The sequence below is a fragment of the Schistosoma mansoni genome (genome assembly GCF_000237925.1).
Source record: "Schistosoma mansoni, WGS project CABG00000000 data, chromosome 1 unplaced supercontig 0034, strain Puerto Rico, whole genome shotgun sequence".
Classification (NCBI taxonomy): Eukaryota; Metazoa; Platyhelminthes; class Trematoda; order Strigeidida; family Schistosomatidae; genus Schistosoma; species Schistosoma mansoni.
Window position 1 is genome coordinate 1,585,113 of NW_017385988.1, and position 12,415 is coordinate 1,597,527.

A 12,415-nucleotide genomic window follows, 5' to 3' on the forward strand; every position below is an offset into this window, starting at 1 on the left:
TAGTCCAGGGCTTCCAGGTTTTCCATGGGGGTCTAGCTTCAATTGACTCATGCTTTCAACTATGCAAATACTAAATCTCCACAAAACCCCCTTCGAACTATTTACTGTATGGTTGTCAGATTTTAGTCAGATATTCTGTAACCTCGTGCGTAGATACCTTTGATTGTCCCCACTCTTGTTCTGTTCACTACATTTCTACTGGATCATAACAGTTGTTGGACGAAATATATCTACTTATGCACTAGAATGATAACAAGAATTTATCTAAAAGGAGTGGATGAAATAAACATTAGAAATCAAGTTTATCATCTTAATATGGTTTATAAAAAAAAAGAAAGAAAAAGGGAATGAATAAATGAGGAAAAAAAGTCAACCCTTTAAAATAACTTAATTTTAAAATCAATTTACTGTAATAAAAGTACAAATGAAGGTCATAGGCAATTTTATTTGATTGTATTACTGATTGGTTTCAATATTTTATGAAAGAAATGAAGTATTCAAGGGTAGAAGAAAATAAATACTTCCTTTGTTCACTGAAAAATTCTCATCATATTAAAAACACAACTATATATGAACAAAGAATATTCTTTTCTTTGTTATTAAATATTATTTGTTTCGTTGAAATCATGAGTCAATTGATGATAGACCATCATGGAAAACCTGGAAGCACTAGACGGCCGTTTCGTCCTATTGTGGGACTCCTCAGCAGTGCTCATCCACGATCCCGCCTCGCGGTATTCGAACCCAAGACCTATTGGTATCACGCACGAACGCCTAACTTCTAGAGCATTAAGCCGGGATCTAACAGTGTTAATGTCTAACTTCAACCAATCCACGAAATCGAGCCACCGTCCACCATTGTTTTCAGTGAGTTACTATCTCACAACAGATTCGGTTGAACTCCACTAGTGATTGCTTCTCACAAACCCACCTTCTGAGAATATCTGTTTTATTCAAGTTTTAAACTTTTTGATAGAGTGTAACTACAACTTCACACTAGAACGATGAGAGGATTTTTAGGTTTCATACTGAGCATAGTAGTATTAAACCGTCAAACTCATATTCTACATTTAATGTTGAGCAATTTCCAATGAATGTCACTTTTAAATTCCTGACTTACCTACTATCCCATTCAAAATTATAGTTATAAACTACTCTGGAGGATTCAAATTTTAGAAAGTAAGAATTGTCTGTTTGCGCTTCACATTTTTCAATACCTTATCAGTTAACGTCATTTTGTGATGAAAATATATTTCAAAAACGATAAATCCTTGAAATCATACTATACTGACGACCCAAACAGATTATAAGATAGGAACTCTTGCACCTCTGCTCAAAATCCAAAACTCACTGACGGATAGTTGTCATTTTATTAGAAGCTAAATAAATACTAGTGACACTCAGTTTCTTAAATGCTTAGAAACACGGGGAAATTAAAGAAACGATATCATGGTTCATATATTTTGATGATTACTTAAAGGTTCTTAATATTGGGAATCAAGGAACTGAACACATAAATATTTATCTATATGAGTCTACAGAGAATCCTCCCACTTAGTTGTTAATCATTACTTCTAACTCTTAAAGCTATATTCTGACCGTAACTCTAATTTCTAAGTTAAGCCCAAACTCCTAACTCCAATTTCTTAACACAATCATAGCCACCAATTGAAGCCCGACTCCTAACCCCTAAACATTAGCCCGAATTCTCAAACAAAACGCTTAATAACTTTGAGTTTAATGTAATAAATTATTCATTTATATAATCGACATTCTTATTCGCTAAAAATCCACTTTACTTCCTCAACGCCACTCAAGGGTTCATTATACAAATTCCCTTTGGTTTAGACTAACCCCTTCTCTTTTATTTTACATATTTTAGATTTGGTGATAAATTTATAAAATATGACCAAATTCCTGGTGAATATGGTCATAGTGCAAAGTCTAGGCATACACCCGGTGCGTATTATCTACCAGATGAAATCACATCATACAGAGATGTGAATAATCGTTATCCCCCTAATGATCCTAGATTACTTGGTAATCCTTACTTGGATCCTACATATCCAGGTGATTCATTCCCTTCTGATCCATCGGATTCACCATGTCAAAGTGGTGGTGGTGGTGATAGTGCTACAAAATATGGTTTGTCTTATGGAAAAGGTTCGGCACACGAATTTGGCAGACATCAAGAAATCAGATGTAGAAGTGATCAAAATTTTCCTTCCCAATCACCATATTACAAACAAAACTATTCATCTAGTCCTTTTAGTGGTAAGTTAATTGATTTACATAATTTTAATGTATAATGTCAATTGTATTCATTTTGTAGTTTATATTATGGACTGAGTTTAGATGGTAAACTATTAAAAATAGAGAAACACTGTACAATTGTTTCATCCTGCTATAAAACTACTGGGGCAGCGCCGATCCATTACCGTTTAAAAGATTGGATCCAGAGACTTTAGGTCTCTCAGAGAGTGTTTAACCTTAAGACCACTAAGCTGGTATTCAACCGACTGAAGTTATAAAATATGAACTAGTGAATGATAAACTAGTGGTCTGAGAATTAAAGACAATCCGAGAAGCTCGAAGTATCTGGGTTCTGATCGTGGAATGATCTTGGGGTGCACAATACTGATAAGTCCAATACTAAAACATATCAGCCTTCTATTGCTTTCTAGTTTTCAACGGTTGTCTAGCTGAATTTAATCCGTGATTTAAACTACGATCTGTACAATTTCCACAAATTGATTCTAAATTATGATCAGTTGGTCGGCATAATCGACTACAGTTTATTCTTTAAAGAGCCAACGATATATAAATTGAATATTAAGCACCGAAAATTATTGTTAGCTTTCATAATTTTCATTTTTTGTTTTAATAATTAGCACAACGACGAAATAAACCAAATTGGGAAACTTATCGTTATGGTGCTGTACCACCAAGATATCGTGACCAGCTACGCCATCATCAGTTACATCATCTTTCATTTAGTAGTTCAGATGGGGAAGATTTCAGTGTTGTTGATGATGGCTCGGTATTATATCAAGAACCAAGACGCCGATTATTACCGACAAATTTTGAAAGAAAAAATTCACCATATTCTCAAGGAACTGTAACAGATGATGATGATCCAGCTAGTCAATTTTATATTAGTAAACGTTCAACAACACCATATTACGATAGACAGTTAAAACCAAATGTATGGGATCAAGATAAAGCATTATCTTTATGTGATGAACCACCAGTAAGATATGCGTACAGTGATGTAGCTCAACCTGCATATCATAGACAACTACCTGAGAATAGATCTATGGGATATCAAAAAGGTCAGTTTTTTTTAGTAATATCTAAAATAAGATAAGAGAAGTATAAATCGGCATTAAAAACAAAATGATAACTGAATGTATTAAACTGCTCTACAAATACACGAAATGAGATTGATACGTCCTTGAGTCTGTCTACCCACTTACGTGCCGAGTATAACTTATCTAATGAAGATTAAGACCTTGACCCGGTAGGCTGACTGGCTTAACCTTGAGGCTAATATGCGTGAGTTCGATGTGGGGCTAGAAAGACGAAAACTATACTATCCCTGGTTGTCTGACAAGCACGCAAGAGAGAGAGAGAAGACAAGGACAACTGGAACACTAACCGCTTTATTCCAATCCCGATCTAGCACTCGAATTCCGAATTCAGATTAGTGTAAAAAGATACATGAATAAATAGATGACTAACCTGACCAGGACGTACAATAATTAGGAAAATACAATGATGTCCAAAACTGGGGGATTAGAGTAGAAAATAGAGTATAAAAGGTTGCGTCTAAATTACAATAGCTTTGAAACAGAAAATGCTATGGCAGTGAATCATACATCAAACGAAAGCTCATGATCTGTAGAATAGACTAGGGGCAAAAGTAAATGTTACAGTTTAACGAGCTTTGAATTAAATGAAATAACGTCCCGAAAAATAGCTTCCGTAATTTGTTAAGGCTTCTTGTTTCGCCGTTCACATCAGAGATGATGAAAAACTTTTAATATTCAAAATCAGTATTATCCCCTTCAAGCCAGCCCTCGTGACAATAAATCTGTCCAGTCTTTGTTTTCATTGTTTAAAGGAAAGTTTAAAGCCCTGAAGAGTTAAGCTATTTATTTACCTCATGGTTTCATGTTTTCATTGCACCAAATGCTTTGCTAAAATCATGTACCCAAACCAGATTTTCCCAACTTTAGCTCATCATTAATCATCTAAATAGTAAATCAGCGATAAAAAAAACACGGGTGACTTCATATATTCGATGTATTCATCAACATAAGAGGTTGACGTTTATGTTGGGACTTTACACTGGGACAGTCTAGCTATAAACAATTTCATTTGGATTGGTACAAGTTATAATATATTACATGGAATAACACATCATACTAACCCAAAGAATTAGTAAAATCTTATGATGAAAATCAAGGAAGTTGAAATAATACTGTGAATAACAGTGTAAAGTTATAGATGTGAAATGATAATAACCAAGGTCAGGTTTAGAGAAGATTGAGGATTGAATGGATCTGACTCAAGAAGATTTACTTTAAGCCATGTCATCTAAAAGTCTTCAATCATAATTTATAATAGCCTTAACTAAGAAATTTACAAATCTGCTGTTATATCTGGGAATTGTATTCTTGTTACACCGCGTACAGCTTGATCACTGGAACACCAGAACCATCTAAGTCGCAAGTTGGAAGATAGAAGATGAATGAAAAAGAATCTTACTCCACACAGTATCAAATATAGTACTAAACACTGAGGTATTTATATTTTTTTGTTAAAAAGGAAATCATTCAATCTACATACAGCTTTTGGCATTTGTCTAATCGAAAAGCTACACTTCGAGATTCTAGAATGTTCATTAAAAGATGATTGGATGGAATGTCTCTGGCTCATTCTGAGCTTCCAAGAGTTTTTTTGAGTTCACCGGTGGCCGTCCCTACATCCACCTACAGAATTGACTAACAAATGACGAGTTGCTGAGTTGATGTTATGTATTAGTTAAGTTAGACGACTAATTATCGAGAGAAAAATAATTGATTTTCATGTAGGAAGGTTTTCAATCTTAACGGGATAGTCGCTACAATAAACAAAAAAGAGTATGAACTGATGAAACTACACTATCAAGCTGTATTCTTCTTTTCGAAATTCGTTATATTCTAATTCATTTTTGTTGGTCGTTTGAATCTTCTCATTGAGTTTAAGGACTACGATTGTTCAGTCTCACATTGGCATATGTGTATCCTAAGCGGATCGCCTCGAGATTGCCTTAAATCGCAAGCATTATAATCAAAGATGGATGTTGACTGGCAGTTGATAAATCGATGGCGTTTGAAACGAATGGTTCTGCGTTCCAGTCCCGGAAGGGACATCAATTCTGGGATGCAGGTACATCCAGCTGACTAGTCCCACATAGGACGAAACGCGTGTCCTGGATTCCACTGTTAGCCACCATCCATCTCTGTTCATTATATTCTGCTCTTACTGTATTTGTTTTTTTAATTTTTTTACATTACTGCTAGATGTTCAATACAACCACAAAGATGGAACAGTTGTTAGAAAAAGGTTACCACCGAATATTTCATCAGTAGGTTGATTATATTAATAATATCTATGAATGTATTTATGGTAAACATTTGTATTTTTCATTCTCGAAAAATTTCCTTGATGAGTTATAGTCTTAGTGGTGACTTTCTTGACTCTATCAGTCACGTTTCCAACCCTTTCCCTATCTCATTAGAACATTAAAGAAACAATTTCAAAGTTACTATCAGTGGGTATATGACTATCGTGTACTGAGATGATTTATGGAAAGATATGTAGAGTTAAGGGATATTTTTCATTGAAGCGATACCCACTACTGAAGATTCCTAATTCAGATTGAAAAATGAATTCTACTTTTCGTTAGATTTCCAGCTGGTATCAGTTTGTGACGAAATTCAACGTAAAACTATCAAAATCTTTGTAACTTACTTACTAACCAAAAATTAGTAGGGTACAGATGTGATTGAATGGTACTATTCTTCAACATTGTTCATTTTTAGTCCTATCTCAAAACTAAATTATTATTGTAAACCATTGTATTTAATAAAATGTTTGTGACTGAAGTCAATTATTGATAGCAGTTACCTTCATTCTTCTATTAAATAGCTTCGTTTGACATTTAGATTGTAAGCTTTCAACCTTATCGGTAATCTAACAACCCTGTAACTTTCTAGGTGTTTGAAGACAATCAGTAGCCAACCTCGAACATAGATTTTATGCTAGTTGGCACAAATTACCTAAGAGTGTTACGATGGAAATACTGTGTCTCATGAGGTTCAGAACTAAGAGATACCAATTTTTTAAAAGTTGTAATGGCTTTAACAGTGATTGACTTATAATCCTAGGCTAAAATGCCCACACACTACCACTTCGCTATTAAGACAGAAGCCAATAATCCACATATTCAACTTAGTTCAGTTCTCTTCAAGTTTGTAGGCATATACTTCCGAGGAGTTCTAGACTGGAATGATTCAGTTATTTGATTTTCTCTAGTTTTTCCTCGGTACTACAAAAGGCATCAGTTAATGTTGAAAATATCCATTATAATGACTTTATTTCCTAAAAATATCTTTCCCAAAATCACAATTTAATGTATTCATATTTTAAATTTAAGTCTCAACCAGTAACTTGGAGTGTATCAGAGAATGGTAAACATTTAATTGGTCATATGATTTTACAAAAGAAAACTGATCCACATTCTGGTGAACCTGGTTTAGGTAAATCAAATAAATTTTACATTGATTTCTAATCAGTAGTTTTATTACTTAAATTGTATTTATACAGATGTGGTCTTCATTTAATGGCTCATTACTTAATTACTTACATACGCCTGTTACTTCCAATGGAGTATAGGCCGCCGACCAGCATTCTTCAACCCATTCACTCTGTCCTAGGCCTTCCTTTCTAGTTCTATACAATTTTTGTTCATTCTTCTCATGTCTGTCTCCATTTCTTAATGGTTTATTAGCTATGTCTATTCCTAAGATGAGTTAATTTGAATATGACCACTATTTGATCTTCGACTGATTAAATAGTTACGAGTACATCGAATGAATAATACAAAGTTTGTCAACATAGTTATAGACTGAGATTGATATTTTCAAAGGTTATTACAATTTATACGTCTACTCACTGTTACCACATGTTCATTCAACAATCTTCCCAAGGCAGTCATTAATACAATTAGCTAATGGAATAAAGTATCAATCTTCTTAACCAATAAGAATAATCTCAGCACAACCAAACAATAAATCATATTCTACTACCAAATCAATTAGAATCCAGTTAGCAAACGTCACATCTTAACAGTTCAAAAGGTAATTCCAACTAGTATTCATTCATCTGTAAATGTATGGTACAAGAACGAGCCAATTAGAGGCAAGAACGAGACTTTTAGTCGATTACGTAAGGACCTTATATCACGTATAACAAGCAAAAGATATACCTTTGTACGCTGATCAAAACATTTAAAATGATAGCGAGAATTGAAAATGAATCAAAAGTTCGATCCTATCTCTATAAATTGTATGTAACGGCCAAATCAATACTCCCTAATTCGCAATCATTAATCATGAAAAAAACTTTAACCCAATGGATGAACAAATCAGACAATGCCTCTCAGATTTGAAATTTATTCATCCATATGGCTACAGAATACTGTTGCATTGTATCTGATGTCAGTTGGCGGTAATAAAATCCTAACCATTAACCCTCAATTCTTATCCCTAACGTCTGAACTAATGAAGAAAAATACGAGGACTCTTGGAAATATTTCTAGGTTTCCATAAGAGTTTGAAAATGTGAATAATCTATGTCTACGAAGACGAATTAATCTGTAATCGTTTCTCCAATATAGAAGAAAACTAACCTGTAAAAAATGTCAATCAGTACTCAATGTAAGATCTGTCAAGATTTTGAAATATTTCCCACAAACAGCCCATTTACAAAGACTTCTTTCTGATTGACTAAGAAATGGATGAAAATTTGTCATCAGTGTGTTTTCAGCCCATTCCTATGCTTACGCTCATGTCGTACTCCAATATCATTTCTTCGTCTGTAAAATATTTATGGTCCATTAGATGATCTATAGGCTACACTTTTCTTCTTTCAAATTATTAACTCTCACTTTGATGTCTTTATACTGATTGGCTAACATAGTACATCGAAGTTCAAAAGAGATCTTCAACCTTGTGCAATAACACCAGTATCCCCTGGTCTCACTAACAATTTGAAACCTTTTTATTACTAAAATAGAAATTGTATCACATTATATTCCTCATACAATTTTTTTTTCAAAATCAGGTCTTAAATTAGCTGGTGGTCGACTCAACAAATCTGGACGTTTATCAGCATTTGTAACACAAATTAAACCAGGAAGTCCAGCTGATATTATTGGGCATTTAAAATCTGGTGATGAAATTTTAGAATGGAATGGGCAATCATTACGTGGTCTTAGTGCTGATGATGTTTCACAAATCATATATCAATCAAGAGATGAATTACAAGTGGAATTGTTAGCTCAAAGAGAATTAAAGTAAGAGTTTTATTTAATGACAAAAATCATTTATTTTGTAAATAAGTAGGCTAGTGAATGCCATTGTCATATATATACTGTGGTTGCCCCCAAATGCCCTGGTACGTCCGAGAGTGGGGAGAGTCTGCTCTCCCTCTCGAAATGCTTTCACACGGCCACGCGTATATAGCCTTTGCCAGGGAAGTCCTACTCACTGCCTTCTCGTGAAAGGGGTGTTGTTTACGAAATTGAGAGGACGAAAACCGAATGTCCGGGGTTTAACCGGGTTGGTGGATGTTGAGGATCCACCTAGGGGAGTTGGAAAACCCTTATTCCAAACCAATCGTGCACATGGGCTCCAGTATCCTGAGGGAACAAATGGCGTATGACCGGCTACCATGTGACTGTATCTCCTTACGATACTCCACTGCCTTGTGGATTAGACCTTTAGGTCAAAGGCTCGGGGTGTGTCCCCCTAAGAAAACCACCTGTTTCGGTTTGGGCACCCGAGCAGTATCACAGCCCTCACACGAATCATATGAGATTTGTGAGGCGCATATGTATCTGGTGCTTCCTTGTACCAATATTTATATGTTTAAATAAATAAATAAATACTGTGGTAAAGATGTTGTTTAATAACTAAGATATGTACTTCATAATCATACAAACTTAAGAAAACGGTTAGTAGCAGCCAAATCACTAACGAATTAACGTATTTCGGTTTCATAATCCACGTGAAAAACTCCTAGGTCCGACATTCTCGACTAACTAGCATGCTTTCATACATAAAATTATCATAGTTAGTACATGAATAACAAACCGTTGTGATCATTTATAGGAATAAATATGAAAGCTACACATGCTAAACGAGTGAGTAATGACTAATGTGAATAGCGGTTATTATTTACAAAGGAAGTAGGGCCGAACCTCACCAAGATCAGATTGAACCAGAACGATTAACAATTAATGTATAACATTATTGATCATTCGTTTAACTGTGTTCATAAGTGACAACGTTGTTTACAGCCGGAATATATGTAAATAGGAAATTTTCAAAAATGAAATAAGGAACTGAGAAAACAATAGGTGATCCATGTGGTCTTTGAGGATCAAATCATCCAGTTTATACATAGAGACTCCTTGAATTACTTATATTATGGGTATAATTTGTTGAAGATTTGCAAAAACTCAAAGACTAAGAATTCTTTCATGTGTGATATCGTTGGTGAACGCTGCTAATGTGGAAAAAATTTATCTCCCAAGAATTATTGTTTTATTTTGATTTATTAACTGTTTATCAGTCTATTCATAAAAAAAATAATCTTTCATTGAAACTTTGGAATCAATATAACTTTTAAATTCACTTGGTATTGTTTGTTTGAAGCTTCCCATTGATGTTTAGGACTGCAACTGGTCAGTCTCTAATGGGCATATGTGCATACTGTGTGTATTGCATCGAGATTGCCTTATTTCACAAGCATTGTAAGCAAAGATGGATGTTGGCTAGCAGTGGATAACGCGATGGTGTTTGAAGCGATGGTTACTGGGTTCGAGTCCCAGAGTGAACATCAACTCTGAGATGCAGGTACATCCAGCTGACGAGTCCCAAATAGGACGAAACGCGCGTCCTGGATTCCATTGCTAGCCACTATCCATCTTTGCTTACAATATAGCTTTTATTATAATGCTTGAATAACAAGTTCGTTTTTTTTCATTACTTCTCTGTTTATTAATTCAGTGAACCTGATAACAGTAAGTCTCTAATAATTTTCTTTGGTATTTAAAATAAAACTTATTCAGTTTGCTTTCGAGCATAGTATAATTTTTATATAAATATAAGAGGTGAGACTATAATTTATGGACGATCCTTGGAGCGACGCTAGAGTGACCTAGAAAATGTCCACCTACTTACTGGGGCTAAATGAGGGTTATAAACCAGGGTGAAGAATAACGATTATGATTCACAATTCATGGTAAGGGTTACGAATCAGATTTATGGTTTTCATCACAAACCAACATCAGTTAAAATACTGAAACGCCCTCTGACCAAACGGATGAATGAATTTCGCGCCAAAATCCAAGACCCGTTATCCGAAATCTGATTGGTTCGTCCACAAATTATAGTCTCGTCATATAAGATATTTAATGTTTTCCTGTAAGCTATTCATCTCATTTAAAATGTAATAAAATTGTAAGATGATATGAGTCTTGGTTATGGGTCCATATATAAAGTGATAAATAATATATTAGTTTATATGCATTTGAAGAGCTCAGTATATAACCAAATCCATCTTCTGAACATATTGTGTCCTTGAAATCCATTACTGAAGAGTTAGCACTAAGATAAAAAAATTAGCATACTGACCTTAATTTCAAATGGTTATCTAGCTGATGGATTATTTTGTGTTGAGTAACTCCTTATCAGGAGAATAAAACTGAATTTGTAGTGTATATTATGGATTAAATTTAGCCTGGACAACCTTTGGAAATCAAACGTCAATCAGTCAGTTAGCCAGTTAGCTATAAAGTAGGACCAGGCACATTTATGCATCGGTTCAAGTTGCCATACCTCGTTAACACAACAAGATGAACACCGGATTCATAGAAGGAGTTAATTTAGTGGTGTTAATATGTAAAAGAAAGATTGTATATAAGGATATAGTATAGGAAGGAAGAAAGATATGAAGCAATTTTATTCTCAAGGTTTAAGGGAAGATGAAGTGTGTATACACCTGCGCCATTTTGATCGATTCTCAGCCATGTCATCCAGAGTCTCCAACCATTGGTTACGATAGTCACACGGATCCCAAACAAGTAGTCTGCATCTATCAACATGGCTCAGACTAGAACTTAGTGACTTCAAGAACTGATGGCACGTTTTGGTTTGGCCACCCCTAACACTATTCCAACCATCGTCAATGCTAGTCAGCATAGCGCGTGGTGGTAATCGGTGTTCAGGCATACGTAACACGTGGCCTAACCATTTCAGTTGATGAAGATTCATGACCTCATCAACTGACTTACTATCATTCCCTAATACCCTATGTCTTACCTCATTATTACTTACCCGGTGATCCCAAAACTTGAATATGCATCTGTGATTAGAAATATGCGAATTATGCAAGCGAACTTAACGGTTCATTTAATTACAAGTCACATGATTATTTTTTTGCTGTAACTGATACATTATATATTGCTTTAAAATTTTCCCCTCTCATTGAATTTATTTTAGCACCGACTGATGATTTTGTATTGATGGTTCCGAATCGTTCTGATTGTCTTAATCCGAATGAAATGGATTCCGTTGAACACAATATTAAATCTAGTTTACATGTATGTTACTTTTTCAGGATTTCGTATATATTTATTTATAGAGAATATTATTGTTTTAAATGAGGCTAAAAGATGAATTACCTAGAATGACCACCTCATTTTGTATTTATCAGTTCGACTACTCCTGTGGAGCAAGTTATATTGGCAGAAGTTCTAAGAATTTACATTTTCGTGCTCACGAACACCTCCCAGTGTGGCTGAACAAAGGTTTGGTGAAGAAAGTGAACAGCTCGACATTGGCCCATTTAGTAAAAACTGGTCATAGTGCCAGTATAAACCAATCCTTTTCAATTATTTACAGGGTCAATAATTTTTCCCTAAAACTTGTTAGGCTTAAAGTCCTTCAAACGGCTGAGGCAGTAGCAATCAGCATGAAGAAACCTGAGCTATGCGTACAGAAGAAATATCACCAACCCCTGCTTCTCCCTTCACCAACTACAATGAAGGAACGATTAAACAGTTTGTACTGATTGATGTAAT

The 12,415-nt window shown here is 34.7% G+C and overlaps 1 protein-coding gene across 1 annotated transcript in view; it reads left to right on the forward strand.

The window, feature by feature from the left end:
• The window catches only part of Smp_155270 (HMG-CoA synthase), a gene marked incomplete at its 3' end in the record, with an annotated part of 65,434 nt that overhangs the window by 33,388 nt on the left and 19,631 nt on the right, over positions 1–12,415 (forward strand). The window contains exons 5-11 of the mRNA XM_018791890.1: positions 1,883–2,274; positions 2,892–3,332; positions 5,568–5,632; positions 6,704–6,806; positions 8,392–8,623; positions 10,341–10,354; positions 11,835–11,935. Of these exons, the coding sequence (XP_018644995.1) occupies positions 1,883–2,274; positions 2,892–3,332; positions 5,568–5,632; positions 6,704–6,806; positions 8,392–8,623; positions 10,341–10,354; positions 11,835–11,935 (1,348 nt within the window). The remainder of the gene's footprint in view (positions 1–1,882; positions 2,275–2,891; positions 3,333–5,567; positions 5,633–6,703; positions 6,807–8,391; positions 8,624–10,340; positions 10,355–11,834; positions 11,936–12,415) is intronic.